Source organism: Mytilus californianus, unplaced genomic scaffold, assembly GCF_021869535.1.
Source record: "Mytilus californianus isolate M0D057914Y unplaced genomic scaffold, xbMytCali1.0.p SCAF_9, whole genome shotgun sequence".
NCBI classification, from domain to species: domain Eukaryota; kingdom Metazoa; phylum Mollusca; class Bivalvia; order Mytilida; family Mytilidae; genus Mytilus; species Mytilus californianus.
This window is the reverse complement of record NW_026262745.1, coordinates 55329697-55349395: the sequence shown is the minus strand read 5'-3', so window position 1 is coordinate 55349395 and position 19699 is coordinate 55329697. Positions and strand designations below refer to the sequence as shown.

The window sequence follows — 19699 nt, the reverse complement described above, 5'->3', positions numbered from 1 at the left end:
TGTTTTTTTTTTTTTTTTTTTTTTATTTTTTTTTTTGTGTGTGGTGTTGTAAGTCTTGAAATCATTTATTTTTCTATGTTAACTATGTTGCCGATAACCTTGTTTACTTCTTACATTTCGATATATAGATAGTGTTCAATCATCTTGAAACAGGCGTATAGTTGACTTGATATGATAATTTCGCCGCCTTTTGACGTTCTTAATTTGAAATTCAAAACGTCTATGAAAACAACAATTAATAGATGTAAAATACATTATGCAAAATTTTGAAAAGACAGTTGTTTTCCACTGTTCAAATTTAATGCTTAGGTCATGTATAGCGTAATGGCTTGTAAGAAAATGTCCGACCTGTTGGTAACTGGGTTGTGCAGGGTGTTTTATAGTGTACTTTACATTTACGACTTGTGATTTTTATAGTTGTACACACATTAAACTGGTAAAACATGATTATCTATCATGTATATCTTTACCATATTTGCTGTCTTTGTGTGTACATTTATTAACTTGAGAGCAGTTGGTTGGTTGTGGTTATTATAGTATGTTTATTGTGTCGAGTATGTCTAATATTAAACTCCTCGTAATTTTTGTTTTATGCATAACACAGACGGAGGACGAAAACTGACAAATGTGAATTTAAAGTGAGAAATGCTGGTGAGTCACCAATCAGGTAGTTTCTTTCCACGCAGGAGGAGTAACATACAGGGCAATGCTAGATTTTCACAGTTTTATTTTTTAAACTCGCTCTTTATAGATAACGTTCTTAAAAACTTTAGTTCCGAAAAACTTTTGGACGGGCACGCCCTCGCTTTTTAGAAATATCAGTAAACAACCTAGATATTCACCCCACCCATTCAACATTCGTATATATATAATGAGACACTTACATTTTTTTCTCAAATCTATTTATATATCTTACATGTCTTAAGTAAACTGATATGTGTGATAATATACTGTATGTAAGTTGATTGTGGTGATCCGTAATATAAGTATATTATGTACTTTGAAAGGTTTAGATCAGATGATATAATATGTAAAATTAACAATTACGGTCATACACGATGTTTTAAAGTGTCATGTTTCAAACAAATTTGAATGCAGATGTTCAAATGTGTCGTAAGTACAAAGTATCTTAATTTTTAACATCTGGATTCGATTTCTTTGCATGCTACGAAACGATTATTCAAAAGCATTAATTTATATAATTTTATTATCTTCATTTTAACATTGTGGTGCTATATCTTACTTATAATTCATGAATAAACATACTTACAAATGTATACATTTTTTGTTTACATAGATTAGACCGTTGGTTTTCCCGTTTGAATGGTTTTACACTAGTAATTTTTGGGGCCCTTTATAGCTTACTGCTCGGTGTGAGCCAAGGCTCCGTGTTGAAGACCGTACTTTGACCTATAATGGTTTACTTTTATAAATTTTGACTTGGATGGAGAGTTGTCTCATTGGCACTCATACCACATCTTCTTATATCTATATACATATTGCATATGTTGAAGTAGTTGGACTGTGTCTTCTTTTTTTTATGGATATTGCTTTGTTCTTGTATCTTTTCTTTGTTGTTTCTTAGACAAATGCCCTACATCGCCATTAATACTTTTGATTTTTCTTCAAATGATGGTATGGTAAGGATTCCACACATTTAGATCAGGCATCAATGTGGTGTTATATGGTGATATAGCATAGATTCATTAATAGGAAGTCAACGTTTATAGTAAACAATAACAGGTACAACTTTTAACTACTATAATATAATAATACGAAACGGTATAAATCTGAAGTAAAGGTTTAAATGCCCCGAAATAAGTAAAAGCCTTGAAATGGGGTTGCTATATATTTTTTTTAAATTCCAATCACTTATAGACCGTGAAATGCAAATATCTTTAACATATTTACCATATTTAAATCTCCTGATTGCTAACAAGTGATTCAAATCGTATATTGTGTCATTCTGTTTGTGAGGTGTTTTTTTATGTCAACATAATTCTGTTTATCCTGTTATGATTAAACAATAATATGTGTACATAGGACACTTCTCCCCGCTAGCTCATTTTCACATTTCCGTTCCGTGTCCAATTGACCATGAGACACTAATTTGGCATACACATATATGCACATTTCATTTTAAGATAATGAACTTTGCTTTAACCAACTTTAAAATGATATGGGACGCACGAACTAACGTGCATATCTACCACCTCTCTCTCTCTCTCTCTCTCTCTCTCTCTCTCTCTCTCTCTCTCTCTCTCTCTCTCTCTCTGACGAAAACATTCAGGCTTTGTTTAATGCGACTTTTTACTGTTGAAATAAGGTTGTTTGTTCTGTTAAAAAAAAAAAAACGAAAAAGGTTGATAAATTTACTAAACTTTATCGTCAGCCACAGTACCATTAAAATTTCCGATGACATAAGTTAGATTGAAGAGAAGGGATGATTTATAGTTGAAAATCCAACGCATTCCATTTGTTTGAAACCTTAGTCTTCTTATGTTTTCGCTTGAAAGAAGAATGCCAAATATTTCCTGTATTTGTATCAATAAACGAGTTCAAGTCTGAAAGTTGTTGAAACTCGCTTGAATATGAATATCAACTGCTTAGCCCATCACAAGTTTGGCATAGCCGACAGCCGATTGCAACTGTCATATGCTAACGACAGCAATGAGTTAACAGTAAAACTTTAAAAATGAGGTCTTCATTTTATGTCGGGGAAGTGAACAATTATTCTTCTCTATCAATTCATATTTTGTCTGTGGAGGAGTTTTCAAAGAGAGGTGAAGGATACCAAAGGAACATTCAAACTCGTACGTCTAGACAAACCGACAACGCCATTGACATAAATAAAATACCAACAGACAAACAAAAGTACACAAAACACAACACAGAAAACTAAAGACTGAGCAAAACGAACCCCACTTAAGCTGGGAGTGATTTCGGGTGTTCCGGAAGGGTAATCAGATGCCCTCAGTATAATTATTAACACCCCAAAAGTGAGTAAGATCACCTAAAAGATTTGATACCCTGAAAAAAAAATTTTTTTACTATAAAACACGTGTACATACATGTATACTCCCTTTGAAAAGAATATCTTTCATTTTATCAAAATCTTCAGAAATGTATTGCTTTTGAATCGATGTTTTCTCGTTTTTTAATTCGCCGACAACTTTTCTGTTTGCGGTGACCTTAACCATGACCTTTCTTATTAACATTCAGCATTACAAAACGCTAATGCGAAGAGAAAACCCGCGAGGAGAGAAAAAGTTTACAAACTTGGAAGGTCTTGGAAGGAAAATGGTGTTAACAAATACTGAAAGAAAAGCTCTAATACCCCAAATCATTTTGCAACAGGTACGATAAAGTTTAATAAACATATGAGAACACATGGTCAATATAAGAAAGCACATGAATATCAATCTAGCATCTGACTTATTATACACGTGATCCATGATTCCGAGTGTGTTGATTCTTTATCTAGGTCACGATCAGCATTCTTCGGCATAAAAACCCCAAAATTTAATAAGCGATCAACAATCACCAAATAAGATCTTGTTGTCGATTTTACGTTAAGGGGTCGTAATCAATGTAAAAATCCTGCAATTATTACTTTGTTAAGTATTTACATGCAAATGCATGCATTGGTTCAAGAATTTCCATAACATTATAGTAACTAGAGACTTAATTGTTTCATATGACTTAAATCAAAGTATCTACTATTCTTTGTCTTTGTGATTTATGGAATGGTAAACATTTTTTTTTTATTTGAATATGTTTACACAAGGAACAGCTGTTTATTTACTCATTGCATGATCTATCTTTAACTTTACACAAAGAGCGTTCTGAAACACTTCAATTGAGATTAATGGGGGTCAAACTTTAAGAGCTTATCTTTATGTAGTAAATGCTCAAAATCATCTGTAATTTACAGCATGCATTCCTGTTATAAATGATGTTGAATTCATCAAAGAAAAAAACTAAAGATATTGTTTGATTTATTGTAAGTCAGATATTTTGTTGCTAAATTTCTGTTGAGTAGTATATATGTTTTACTAGATTATAGAGGTCAGAAGTCAAAATTAGAACAATTATTAAAGTACCCATACGAAATTTAAACGATTATAGTATCTATATAGGATAATGAAGACAACTTGATTAGCAGTTGACGTTGCGGCTTTAAGCATGTCTTGCAAATGACGTTGCGTAGTAGATTTTTATTGACGTGGCGTTGTCACAACATATTGATCTGGTCATGGGTGACCATCAACACATCCAATCTGCCTGTACCGTTGATGTAAGGACAGTAAGAGGAGTATCTGCATGTTCGTGTTTTCCCGACTTCGATATTATTATAGCAAGATTCAGATTTTCATGGCTCTGTCTCGGCAATAAAGAATTAATGCAACATGTTTTACTGATTTATAATGCGTGGGTATGGATTTAAAGAATTGCTTCACGAAGACAAAACCTAATAAAAATCATTTGTGGGTTTCAAATATCGCTTTAAGAAATGCATGCTACTTCACAATAATTCGGTATGTTCAATTACTTCATGTGAGTCAGGTATGGCATTTTTTTGTAAACAGAAAGAAGTATGATAAGAATAAACAGTTGTTATATGTGGTTCAATCATGATTTGGTAAAACAATAAAATAAACACCAAATGTGTGTTGCGTTTTTATATTCCTCCAGTATATAATTTAATATCAATGTACTTGGTAAGATATATTATCTTTTCATGACAGGTCAAAATCGAGTAGATACTGTATTCCATTGTTAAATGTATGTGGTATAAATATGATGAGACCAAATGGAAAAACGCCTAAGTTTGACGACTTTATTCATCAATATATGATAATTGTAAGTATATGTATAAAAAAAATACGCTTCTTGTTTAAAAACAATGAAAGTTCGGTACAGACTTCGGCATCTAAAATATTTACAATACATGTAGTTGGTAAAAAAAAACTACTATTTACTTTAAAGTTTTTAATCAAAATACAAAATGTACATTCAAGACATTCAGTAACGCGTACGAGACGCATTTCAAGCCAAATGAACGAGACTCAGTACAGATTTTCAAAATGTACTTGAATCGACAGGCTAAATATCATTTATCACCGGTCATACATGTACTTTTCCAAACTCTAATGAAATAGTAAGTATATTTTGTGTACACGGAGTATTTTTATACAATAAGTACATGTGAAAAAAAAATATGCTTGTACACGTTTTCACAAATGTTTTAATTTCTCATTATACTTGAATAATACAAGCACACTGAAGTGGATGTATACATGTAAATAGCACAACAAAACGATAATAATGTCTACGGAATAATTGACTTATTTGAAGTGACTGCATATAGATTCCATAGCGTATTTATATACATGTAGATCACTGATCCCAATGAACGTTAACTTAATCTTGTCATTACTTGTATGCCTATACTACGTATACAGGGGTATATAAGTTGGTTGAAACTTGTCATTATTTTTGTTATACATGTTGATATAGAACATCATATATAAATTACAGAGGTTTAATAAGGAAGTTTAGCGGAAGTACTCAAATTTGATTTTAAACAGCATAGTTTTAACTAAAATAAAACAATGAGAAATAGTTTATACTTAAATATTTTTTTCTGAAAAAAAGGTTTTTAAATTGTTCTTTAAATCTAAAGTCGTTATGATGAAGATCATTATTGTAGGTTTGTTGTTTAATCATACAATCATTACATGTACACATAGTGTCATGGCCACAAGGGCTATTATACAGTATTTGCTTCTTTTCATACAAACAATAATTAGGTTTCATGATTATGTAAACTTACCTAACACCGGTTTAGATAGTTAAAAGTACTATCTTAAAATATAGAAAATTAGCTCTCCCATATGGCTCGTTAGTTGAATTAGTAGCCTATGAGTTTATAATTGCATTTGTAGTGTTTGCAAAAATCGTGCATTATTACGATTATTTAATAACCAGTTTAGTGCATTACATGTATGTGTGAAACTGTCCCTTTACTAATGAAAGCAAAATTGGCCCATTACAGACTAACAGGGCATTAATACAGGGCCATTATGAATAAACAGGCCTATTATGAATACACAGGACCATTATGAAAAACATAGGGCCTAATTATGAAAGTACAGGGCTATTATGAATAATTAGGTCTAATTCAAATACATTTCAGGGGAAAAGAAGCATCAAGAAATTGAAAATTCCCAAGAGTCATGACTTATCTTATTTCACCCAGTTGTCAAGTTTATAATTATATAATACATTCCTAGATGTCTATCATTTGATTTAATTTTGTGTTTTAATTCCAGAATCAAATCTTGTATTTTGTATGTCATAACTTGCTTTGAATATATATATATATATAGGACATCAATAAAATTATATTTACATTTACATGTTAATCCAGCACATCCCTTTAAAAATTTTTTTTTTAATATTGTATTTGATATAATAATATATAATTTTATACAATTTCTCCACAAAAAAATGATTTGGCTTTGTTTAAATATTACAGATTGACAGTTTATTTTCTCGTATTGTAGATGGTCATCGTAACTGTGGTTATTGCCGATAACAAAACCATGTTCAAATGTCCGGGGCCTTCGCAATGGAAATTCAGAGCAAAGAGTATGTGTAACGATACAGAAAAGTATATATGTCTTTTGGACGAAAACGGACAAAAGGATGAAGAATTCTGTGGATCATGGCCCGATTTTGAAAATCCTGGTATTTATATTCTTGAGTTGCCTGTTAGTTGTACAACATGTGGTAAATATGTTACAGTTAATTTGTAAATCAGATATTTTGTAAACTGGCTAGCACTTTAAGGATGCTTTTTTAATCCCTTATAAGCTGATTGTAATTTAAAGGCATATTGAAAAATAGAAGAAAAGATTAAAGAGATTAAATGAAACCCTCTGTTTAAGACCAACGTCTTTATAGAACCAATAAGACTCGTCATAACCAAAAATAACTTTATTACTAGCATTGCTTATAACGCACAGAGAATCTTCTAGCATTTACCCTGGATATCCTTTTTAATAGGATATAAAACGGTCTGTAATAAAATTGAGAATGGAAATGAGGAATGTGTCAAAGAGACAACAACCTGGTCAAAGAGCGGAAAACAGCCGAAAGCCACCAATGGGTCTTCAATGCAGCGAGAAAATCCGACACCCGGAGGCGTGCTTCAACTGGCCACTAAAATGTGTAATAGTTCAGTGATAATGGACGCCATACTAAACTCCGAAATATATAAAAGAAACTAAAATTCGAAACCCAAAGAAAGATCAAGCAGACTCGAACGGTATTAAAAACCTTAGGACCTGGTTTTTGAAAGTATCTTACATCACCTCCGCTGTTCTAAGGTTATCAGTGTCATTTATGCATTCATATTTGCACATGCAGCCTCTCATGCTCTCTTTTTAGATCAGTTTTTTTTTTGTGTTGCTCAGTATGCTAAATAGTAATGATGTATTCTTCTCGCCTTGTAAAATAAAACTTGAATCTTCCGCGACGTAAAATTGTAATCATATTATTTCTTTCCTTTTAAAGTTGCTTATTAACGGATTTGCACGGGCATTTCGTGACGTAACAAATCTTGATAGTATTCTTAGTTAAATAACACTTCATGTACATATACAATATATGTACATTGTCGGAAAATATAAAATTTATTTGTATGAGCTTTAGAAATAGGACGAAAAGCGAGGCTCGCTGAGCTTTTCTCCTGTTTCGTAGCGAGTACAAATAAATTTGACATTTTCCGACAATGTACATATATTGTTTTTATCCTGAAATTTACACCCGACACTTGAAACTTTAGTTGTTAAAATCTAAATCATTGTCACTATTTTTCAAAGAAATCGACATAGTTTAAACGCGGACCGCGAAGAGGACCCCAAAATGAACTGTTACGCAAAAAGAAATATCCACATTACCGCTTGCTCAACATTGAAGCGGGGTAACAGGAGACTTTATTTGTACAAGTACAAATAAAGCAAAAATTTATTTGTGTACCTGTTATTTGTACAATAGTTGGCGGATTGCAGGATAAATACTAATACATGAACGCGAAGTTCTAGAATTTTATTGTATTACATGTATATACAAACTAGTTTTATTAGTTTTTAATTTTAGTTTCTTTTATATATTTCGGAGTTGAGTATGACGTCCATTATCACTGAACTAGTATACATTTTTGTTTAGGGGCCAGCAGAATAACGCCTTCGTATGCGGGATTTGATTTCCTCGTTGTATTGAAGACCTAATGGTGGCATCGGCTGTTGTTCGCTCTTTGGTCGAGTTGTTGTCTCTTATTTCCCATTTCCATTCTCAATTTTAGATTTAAATAAATTATGTCTCAAATCATGTTTTTATTCCATTTCATGTTATATATACTTACATTATTATTATTCGTTGGGTACCAATTTTCATGGATTTCGTGGGTGGGTACAGGAGAACAACGAAATTAAATGTTCCACGAATGACACATTTCTTATAGGCTTGTATGTAGAATTCGTCAAAACCACGAAATTAAATATCAACGAACATGTAAGTTTTCCTTAATCCACGAAAATTGGTACCCACGAAAATAAATGAATCTACAGTATAGCACGCCTTTAACGATTTAACGTTTATTATTCACGAAAAGCATAGATTTGAGTGAATCAAATAAGTTAATGAGTAAGCCTAGGCTTGGCTATATATGATTTGTAGCATTAAAGGACGATGACCAATGTCAGGGATTAAACTTGACTGTACTTTTCATGAATTAAATATGTCAATCGAATTATGTTGACTAAAAATACAGTGACAAATTTTTTTGGAATATTCATTTTGACACGATAAAAGCAAGTATCCACTAATTTATCAATATTGCCTCTTTTTTATAGACCACATCATTCCTTTTTGTAGCTTTCCTCGGGTATTCATTTGTTTCAAGTATAAAAAAGAACATTTTTAATTTAGGGTAGGTTTATAAGTTTGGCTAGTTCAGCGCTGGATGTTTGTGCTTTTTGATAGGCCGTTTGTGCTTTTTTAATAGACATTTGCGCTTTTTAAAATAGGACATGTGCGTCTTTTAAAGTAGAAAATTTGCGCTTTATCAGAAAAGATATAGTATAATTTATATGTTTCCAGGTAAACGTTTGCGCTTTTTCAATATAGCAATGACTTATCATGGTAAAAAGTTAAAAAAAAAATCAATTAAAGAAAAGACATATAAAAACACAAAATATTCATATATTTATAAATAGCTAAAAAAATCAATCTTTCCCCATCATGGGAATGTCATGTCAGATGAAAACAACAACACTTCAAGAGGGTTGATGGAAATAAATTCCTTACTATTTTAAAAAGTCATCATTTACAGCAGATGGTTTAACAATCAATTTCGGTTTTTACAAATTTTTAGGGTTTTACTTCTTGTTAAAGGCCGTTCGGTAACCTATAGTTGTTAATTTCTTTGTCATTTGGCCTGTGGTGCAGAGTTGTCTCATTGGCAATCGTACCACATCTTCTCTTTTTCTTATATCAGATAAACTCTAATCCTACAATTTCTTAGACTTTTCGTGGAACAGAAGGAACACAAGAGGAATAGTTTTTTTTCAATTTTAATTCCACGAATTATAAAGCTACTTGACGAATTTAGGCATACTTTCAATATCCCGCCCATAAAAGTTTCTTTTTCTCTATCGTATAATCAAAAACATATACTATAATTTAAACTATATATATTATGTCTTTTTTACCCGATTTTTTTTTTCCTTCTGATTTTGCGTTTGTTCGGAAGAAATTTCAAATAATATTTGAACATCTTTATATTACTTTTGGTATATTTCTTAAGATTAGAAGTAAATTGATAGTTAAAAAGCGATAATGTCCATAGTGTTTGGGTCGCAAATGTCCTTTCAAGTAACAGGTAAAAAAGCGCAAACGTCCGGCGTCCGGCTAGTTTTAGGGTAATCCCCCCTTTTTTCCCCGATTTTTTTTGCTTTAGAATAATAACTCTTAATAATATAGCATATCATGAAAATCTTGTGAGTCTTCAGCTTAATTGAACAGCAAGCTAGAATCAGCCAGGTTTTTGTTCATACAGAACTTCACTGTCAACTAGTATGCAAGTGCTGTAGTGAAGATTAAAAGATCAAAGTGCCACTTGGTGTTGACAGTTTGGAATTTTAGCTACTAGCTCCTAACTATTTATACATAAGATTAAGAAGATACAATCAGAACATTGACAGTTCAAGAAAGTTCAAGCTTAAAATTGTTTGTGTGAGGCACTGAAATAAATACTTATCACAAATGAAAATAATCAATATCGTTGGGGGGTGGGGGGGGGGGGGGGGGAGGTTAAGATTTTGTAAAAATGAAATGATCGATTAGTTATGCTTTGCTTTGTGTCCAGTGTCAAATATCTCATGAATATTTCAGAAGAGAACAACATCAATAAATTTAAAAGGAACATTGTTGGTCCACTGCTAGTCTACTGACCCAAAATTGTTTAAAGGCAATAATTTGATACACTTCAACACAATAAAAAATAGAACAAAAAGAGTCAGACGTTGGTCCTCTAAGTAAATTATAATTGACCATCTAACCTTTCTTTCTATAAAGGAAAAAATACCTATATTATGAGCTATTTATTTTTCTTATTCATTATTAAACTCAATGTTGAAATGGCAAAGCATGTATAGCTATACGTTTTGAATGTTATTGTATTATTAGATGATTAGTATCTACATGAAGATCATTTTTGAGGTGAAGTTGAAAAAAATAGACAATTTCAAAAAGGTCCGGCAATAAGGGTAGGCTGGGATGAAGGCGGACAATTTGAAATATAACTGGAAATCGGGAACAATTGGACAAGGACAGACATTTCAATAGGTCAACCTGGGTCCCCCTAAAAGAATTAACACAAGGGTTCTTTAGCAAACAAAGGGCGTAACCAACAAGGGCGGGTACTGTCGGCCGTTGACCCGATGGTCCCTGCTATCCATCCGACACATTTCTTGTTTGCCTTTCTGGCGGGGGAGGAATTTTCGAGATTTTCCAAAAAGATTCGTTTCCCTACGAGGACCCGCGGAAAAACTGTCAGATGGTGGTTGCGGGTCTTAAAACGAGCAGTAGGGGGAAATATACCATCTGGACAATTTTCATATAAGGGGTCCCACTGACTGCCTAAAGTGATGGCCCGCTACATTTATACTTCAGTGATTCCATATGTAATCAACCAAATATTTCCAATAAATAAGGAGGGGACGGGCCCTCAGGGCACCTGGATCCGCCTATGGTAGCACTATCTTAACATTAGTATTAGGCATTGGATTATTGAAATTTGAGAAAATAACAATTATCTTTATGGATTTTTAGCAGCAAATTAAAAAATATTGACCATAAATTATGATAACTCTTTACCGTGAAAGGGTAACTTTAAAAGAATTATATACATGTACCTATAATTTGATTTTCACTGAACATGCTGAAAGCCCATTACAGAAAGATGTTTCTCAAAATTAGTATATTGTTTTTCTTTTAACAAAAAAAAAATAGATTTTACTTTGAAACAGGACTCAATGTTTATAACATATAATACATGTGACTTTTTGTCCTTGACGTTTTGTCTGTGACTTTCTGTCCTATATTCTGACCGTTATCATGACCAGGAAAAATGACTTTATACCTATTTATATGTAATAGGCTTTGCATCAAATTTATAGAAACACTAAGATTGAACCATTAATTTTATCAAATAAGAAAATATAAAATGCTTTTCAAACATATTAGCAAACGATAAATGTATTGACTTTCGAGAACATTTGGCATACCTCAAGTTAAGTCGTTGAATATGTTTACTTATATTTTATTAAAATATTTTAAACTACCAAGAAATCGTGCATGCAGGGGCTCGGGCATACCTCAAGTAGTCCGCGAAATGTTTATTTATTTTATGAAAATATTTAAAACTACCAAGATATCCTTCACAAGGCTCGGGCATGCCTTAAGTTGTACGTGGAAATAATTATTTACTGTTATGAAATATTAAAAAACAATTATATTGGATTTATCAACTTACATGTATTTTTGGCCTACTTCACACCTTTTGTGTGTTACTTTATATTTGTGATCAAACGTGTCAAATTATAACCGGTAATATACAACATAATTTACAACACAGTAAAATACAATATACTACTCAATACCATAACAAGTTTAAATAACCTGGTGCCCGTCACAGTACCCTAAACTGTTTTCCCGGGTTTTTTTATTATTTGATAAAGACTTTACCATTCAATATTAATGGTTTTTTTTTATATAAATTTTAAGCAAATCCTATAAGATATAAATAAGTATTAGGTAGTACAACGATCAGGACACAGTCAACGTTGGTCAGGTCAAGTTTTTTTTTACCCAAAAACATATATTTTCCCCCTTTTTTAATGATATAAAATAACACAGAAATTTTCATCGGTTAGGTCATTGCTGTTGTTGGTCAGGTCATTGTCAACGTTAGAAGGGTCACGTTTTCGGAATTTTTCGGAATTTTTTAATATTTTTTTCTATATTTTTTCCTATAGTTATATATTAAATGATCAAATTTTATTATATTTCAAATTTAACATAAATCCTTTAAAAAATAAAAAAAGAAGTGAGCTTTTTCATTTGGTCCTGTCATTGTCAGCGTTGGTCAGGTCACGTTTTATGAAGATTTGAAAGTTTTCTATATTTTTTATTATATTTATGTATTAAATGGACTAAATTTATAGCAATTCAAATTTGACAACATTTTTAAGAAATAAAAAAGTTATTAGCATTTTCGTTTGGTCCAGTCATTAGTGTAACCCGCCAAAGGGAGATAATTTGTATTGTGAGGAATATTGCACAATGACCATTTTTTAGAAATTAATTTCAGATGTTTCTAGGTAGATTCCCCATAACTTTTTTTGATTTTTGATAAAAACAAGGCTGAAATTAATTGTTTTTGTGTTTCTTTTTAATAGATGTAGCCGCATAATTTCACAACACTACACAAAATATTGTATTTTTCTCAAAATTCCCAACTTTCTCCGCCGCTACCATGGTAACCAACCAATATATATATCGGCTGGCATTATTTTTCTGACTAGGCTAATAGGATAGACATATCAGCCAATTTTCAGAAAGATCGGTGACTATGTGTGCCGAAAAAGTGTAAGTGGTTACAGAAAATGAGTATTAATGTTTTGTGATCGTGGATTTATTTGGCAAATTGCTTGTCCCTAAATCTTATATTCGTTAATCATAAAAATTGGCATCATCCGCCATACAAACCCCCGCTTAGTAAAAAATGTCATTGTGACGAATCAGGAATAGGAAACAAACCGTCGGTTTAATAACAAATGAAACACTATATTGGCATCTCAGTGATCCAAGACAGAAAAAAAAACCATGTTGTTAGTGAGTTTAGACATAAACGCACCGTATCGTTCAACAAATTTGCGGGGATGACCGTTTAACTTATATAACGGGATTTCAATCGTTCTCTCTCATAATTCTGATCGAGCAGTTTTTGGCTATTTTTGTAGGTCCTATTTGTCATATAACTCTTCAACTATTTCGGTTCTTGTACATCGTGAAGTTCAAGTATTCGGATTTGGGTGTTCCATATGAAGGTAAATCTATAACAGTAAAGCGCTTCAAACGGATAAAATGTGTAACGTTTTGTTTTCATTCATTATGGTTCCTGCTGAGAAATTGGAAGTGGACAAAAATTGAAAAGTTAAAATCATAACGTTGATCATAGATTCTATATTGAAGTCGTTCATACATGTATATGTCATTCATATTTATTGTTAATGTAAATTTATAACATTAAAGAGCTCGCGGAAATGACAGAACATTCAAATTTCGTTTTGTTATTTAGGGGAGTTCATTTTTAGAAAATATGTCCACCTCGTGATCAGGTACAAGGATATTGATACTTATATGTTTGTATTATTCATATACATTAGTTTATCATATCCTGCCGAAAATAGAAAATACTTTAAGCAGGTCATTCATACTAAGCGTATTGACAAAAAAAATGTGACAATTTCCCATGTACATGTATTATCCATAATGTATAATCAATACTGATAAGGAAGTAATCAAATATTGAGTTTAGAAACATACACAGTGATTGTTTCCAACATCATAATTTGCACACGTGTTTATTTATTTTATTGCTAAATATCTCATTTGTTGAATAGTATACTAACAGATTATTACATGGCATTTTTCATATCAGATATATTATCAGCCCAAGAGCCGAAGTCTCGAGGGCTGATATTGACCGAGGGCTGATAATACATCTGATATGAAAAATGATATGTTATGATCTTTTTATCATATGCCTCAACAATTGAAAAAAAAAACAGCTTTATATATTGATCCTTTAAAGTGGTTCTCAAGTAGAAGTTCAAATAGTGAAAAGTTTACGGACGTCGGACGCCAAAATAATACATCCGTTATGTAATATTTCTATTATATGCATCAACAGAGGAGAAAAACAACAGTATAATATATATTTATATTGACGATAAAAAAAATTCAACAAAACATAATGAACCTGTTTGGAAAGGTCAAAATTTGGGAAGTAACTTTCTAAATTATGCTGGAAACTTTAAAAAATGCATTTTTTGTATCATTTTTTTTTTTTCTTTTTTTGCATTTTACATAATATATTTTCCTGTTTCCTAATAATTGTTTTGTATCCTACTTTGTTATGTTTTTCACTGAAAAAGAACCATTGAGGTATATTTTCCGGAATTTGCCGAGTAGCACTGGAATGCCATGCGATAACGTTACAAAAAGACATGTGATAATAGCCGGACGCATGTGATAATTTTTTTCTATCAGCCCGCTAAACACCATTTCAGAAAATATGGAATTCACGTTAATTTCATGCTATTTTCATACAGTAAAAATTATTATAAGTTATTTACTTTAAGTATATGATAAATGTATTTAAATTATGGTTGTGGGAGTGTGATACGAAAAAGTGAGACGAAAACTGTGTTATTTAAATTGGCTTATCCAGCATCATGAGACGATAATACGACATTTCCATTGGCTGTTCGTTAGGTCATTGGTCATTGGTAACTTTCAAAGGTTAAGACGATGTTCATTTCGTCCATGGCAACGGACATATGTGAGTTCTTCAATAATATACAAAACACTTACACTTTTCACCAGGATATCTTCTTTTTGTCAAATTTTATTACACTCCGAAGCGTACCAAAAGTTTTAAAATGTCTAATTTTAAAGTTTTACGCCTTAAAATGACATATGACGTAATACTGGTATGTGCAAACGACTAGATCATCGATTAGCGGAATTTTTAATTCAACACAATAAGAGTGTTGACCATAAGAGAAATAGGTTTAACAACTCCTGAGAATTTGATATCGTTTTTCTATACGATTGTAGCATTATAGATCTAAGTCCCGAGTTCTGCAGGTTTAAATCATATTTTTAGTAAGACGTCTGTACACTAAATCCATTGAGTGTTTGATGTGTACTGATTGATATTTCAGCCTTAGATACATTTGTTTATTGGCTTTGAACTAACGTTCAGTAACTGAGTTGTCTCAGACTTGTAATTTTGTGTATTTGTGAGGGTTTTGTTTTTGCTTTGTATCGGTCTTAAGTCCTTTCAACTGATTTTTATAGTTTGTTCTGATGTTGTACTGTTACACAACTGTCACATGTTAAGGGGAGAATAAGGCGCCAGCAAACATGTTTAACCCCGCCACATTATGTGTGTGTCTGTCTGATGCCAGGAGCCTGTAATTCGATGGTTCTCGTTTGTTGCTATATATCATATTTATTTTTCGTTTAATGTTTTGTACATAAATAAGGTCTTTTAGTTTTCTCTTTTAAATTGTTTAACATTTTTCATTTCGAGGCCTTTTACAGATTACTATACTATATGGGTTTTGACCGTACGGTGACTTATAGTTGTTAGCTTCTGTCATTTGGTCTCTAGTGGAGAGTCGTCTCATTGGCAATCATACAATATGTTCTTATTTCTATATTTCTTTTTCAATTGTTGTCCTAGTACTGCCTTATGTATACGATAATAATCAAGCTTTTCCCAAAAAGGCTGAAATGAATTTAACTGCATGCATATGACCATATGACTTAAATATCCAGCGATGACAATTTCACACAGTCAGATACTCGCTCAATGAGTTTTTGTAACTGTATAATGACATCTGCGTCTCTTACAAAAAATGCCCAGTAGAGTAAAAACAGAACTGGCAGGGTTTGGGAAAACCAACAATATTTTGGCATGACTAAGGCATGTTAAGTTGTTTTACAAAAAATGAAGGGAAGGTAATTGAATTGGCAATTTCGTATTATGACTGGAAAATATAATCAAAATACATTTTGCGTATTCGTACTCTACTCCGTTCAGAGTGATACGAGAAGTATATTTTGACTGGAGAAATAAATAAAAGGCCACAGTCATTCGAGAATAACAATTAATTAATCGGGCATCTGATAAAAACTTTTTCATTTTAGGATACAAACAGATATTGCTAGGCGGAACAACAATAAAACCTTGTTCAGAAGACAGATTCCAACCATTTATATTCTGGACTAATGGTAGTAGCAGATGTGTGTTTAAGAAGGAAAATTGTAACCAAGAGGGACAAGTGATTCACAGCAATGGAACGCTACAAACAAACAGAATGTGTCGCTGCGACTACACGAAAAACTATGACTTTGTTTTTAAACCAAAACATGGTTGTTTTTGTCTACCTTCCGAAGAGGATTGTTCGTGCTATGTGAAGCCCTGTCAAATCGGATATAGTTTGACACAAGGTATTGATATATGAATACAACTTATCTTTGACAGGGGTGCGTACATATATGATTGTACAGTGTTTGCAGTACAATTATTCTTATAATGTTGATTCAAAATTACACCAGCAATTCAAATCATCGAGGTAGACGTTTGTCTTTCCCAGCTTATTAAAGCAATTTATATTAGTTGGAAAGTCCGTACGTTCGTTCGTTTGTCGATTCATTCATACGTCACATAAGGATTTGAAATGACAAATGCACTCAAGATATGTATTGTGTCTTTTGTCTTTGTGTTAGTATGTTTTGTAGCTTCGTTTCAATCTGGTGAGTTAAGCCATTGCCATATGATAAACAGAGACTGTTACATACAAACATTACTGTCCCATGTTAGAGGAATGGGGAATTATCATTGACATGTTTTTTCCGACACATTCTGCATGGGCCAGTCCCATTTCAATAGCCTGTAATTTAGTGGTCGTGGTTGGTTGTTGTCTGAAATAACTTGTTTTTCGATTTAATGTTTTATCATAAACCAGACCTTTGTTTTTTGTTTGTTTGAATCAATTCACATATTGTCCAGTCGTTGTCTTTACAGTTCATTTGACTTGGAGGATGTACGGTGATCTTTGAATGCTAAAATCCCCGTCTTGTGAATTAGATGGATAGTTGTATCACTGACAATCTTACCACATTTCCTTTTTTCATGTTTAACGTAAGAGTATAATATACTATATCAATGTCCATATCTTTCATATTCTTTTCAAACAGAACAATTGGCAACTGAATATCATTATAATGACTAAATACAGGTAAATTCCAACAAATCTTTAGGGTTGAATCTGGTGTATACCTTATTGGGAACAGTCAATCTGGATATTCTATTCAAACAGAACAAATGGCAAATGAATATCATTATTATGACTGAAAACAAGTACATTCAAACCAAAAGTGTAAATGGAATCTGATGTATACTGCATTGAAAACAATCAATTTTGATAAATAATGATAAAACATCTTTGAGTTTCATGGTAACCGATATAATAACATATACGTCGTCTTGAGTTTTTCGTTCAGCTATTTTGATATCTGATGAATTACACGAACTAATGGTAAAACTATTTACTACGAGAAAAGAAAAAAAAACAACTAGATGTATGATATTCCAAAAATCTCTATTTGTATCTAATTAGATTATGAATGCCTGAAAGAATCGAAATTGAAGTACAACTGTCCAGAAATTTACAGATATTCGTAAGTTATTACTTTATACTTATTTATCAGTCTACGCTGAATTTATGGTGTCCCTATAAGTTTTTGTTTTATATAATATTTTACTAAAGTTATTCCGTTTGTTTGATTTCTTTAATATATCTAAATTTAATTGCGTGCAAGGATCGAGTACTTTTCCTTTTACTCGCAATCAACCACTGTCTTTTACGACAATACATTTATTGTGGGCCTCCAAATTGTTTAATTGTGTAACCTTGGACGTGTACATTTACATGAGACAGGGTTATGCTATTTTCGCAAACCATCTCCCCTTTTATTTCATGTGTTCCAATTTTATCATAAGAGAGTGTATCACACAAAGCAAAAAAAGTTATATATCAATTAAAATATGCATATAAATTACCCTGTACATCAAAACTACCTCAGGGCGCTACATGAAGCTACTAGACATATATAATTTTGTATGTCAAAAATAATGTTATAATTAAGATGTAGCTTATTATATATTTCAGAACTGACAATCAAGTAACGAAAACAGCAATCATATCATCAGATGAACATGTGACTCCGGCAGGTAATATAAGTAAACTTATCACACATACATTACACAGTACTGATTAAGTGTATTTAGTAACTGAATACAAGGCCGTACGGTGACCTATAGGTGCTTTCTTCTACGTCATTTTTTCACTTGTTAATAGTTGTCGCATTGGCGATCAAACGACATCTTCTAATTTTCATTGGTAAATTCAACAGAATATGATCTGTATTCTGTTCAGGTATACATGCATATTTGCGAAAATTAGATATTGGTCACATATCAACTGTTTCAAACAACCAAATACAACATCAATAATATATCTAATTCTCTATAAAATGCTTTTTAAAAGTTTTTTAATTGATGTAAAGCCAACCCTGGGCTACAACAGCAAATTAGGAATGACGGCTGATAATTTAAAATTTTCGAAATATAGTCATTATCATCATACTTGATTTTTATTAACCAGTGACATACGCATGATTGTGATATTATTTTATTTTTTTTCAAAAGTACTTATATGTGGTTCGCATACAAGCAATACATATTGTAATTTCAAAAATCAAACATGTGAAGGAAATGTACACCTAAAAATAGAATTTAGCTAAAAGTCAGCTGACAAAAAAAAAAAGAAACCACAGGAAACTGCACAGGACGTAAAATGATAGTGATACATTTCGTTTATCTAATATATGCCCTTAAAATAATGAAACATACATGTATATATGTCTAGCTATATTAATATTATCAATTGTTTATGTAGATGTAACTTACAAATTTAAAATATTTTGTGTTGAGAAGGATATGAATGTTTTGGAAAATTTGTTCAATTTATTTGGTGATACATTATTATCTCCATTTGATTTGATAACTGTAAAATATTTTAAACCATCATTTTATGATTTCTGGATTTCTAGAAATAAAGTTTATATGTGTTAAATCCGATATATGCTATTGTATATACATGTCTCTATAAATATGTTTGAAGCCTTATACTAAATGTAAAATAATTTTATTAAAACAAAGTATAACTCTCAAGCCCCCTAGCCAAATTTGATCACTGCTATCAAAAAT

At 31.8% G+C, this 19699-nt stretch overlaps 1 protein-coding gene across 1 annotated transcript; it reads left to right on the top strand.

Annotated features, from left to right (window-relative positions):
• The first annotated feature begins 1062 nt into the window (after positions 1 to 1062).
• Positions 1063 to 18929, top strand: LOC127715414 (uncharacterized). Its single transcript, XM_052221444.1, has 6 exons — positions 1063 to 1113; positions 4749 to 4863; positions 6570 to 6753; positions 16573 to 16875; positions 18048 to 18108; positions 18600 to 18929. The coding sequence occupies exons 2-6, from the start codon at positions 4801 to 4803 to the stop codon at positions 18706 to 18708; spliced, it is 720 nt and encodes a 239-aa protein (XP_052077404.1). The 5' UTR covers positions 1063 to 1113; positions 4749 to 4800; the 3' UTR covers positions 18709 to 18929.
• The last annotated feature ends 770 nt before the right edge of the window (positions 18930 to 19699 follow it).

Bases quoted from the DNA above. Each gene is read 5' to 3' on its own strand.
- LOC127715414 (XM_052221444.1), top strand. From the start codon at position 4,801: ATGATGAGACCAAATGGAAAAACGCCTAAGTTTGACGACTTTATTCAT. The intron at 16,876-18,047 runs GTATTGATATAT...GTATCTAATTAG, and splicing joins CGGATATAGTTTGACACAAG to ATTATGAATGCCTGAAAGAA. The intron at 18,109-18,599 runs GTAAGTTATTAC...TATATATTTCAG, and splicing joins CCAGAAATTTACAGATATTC to AACTGACAATCAAGTAACGA.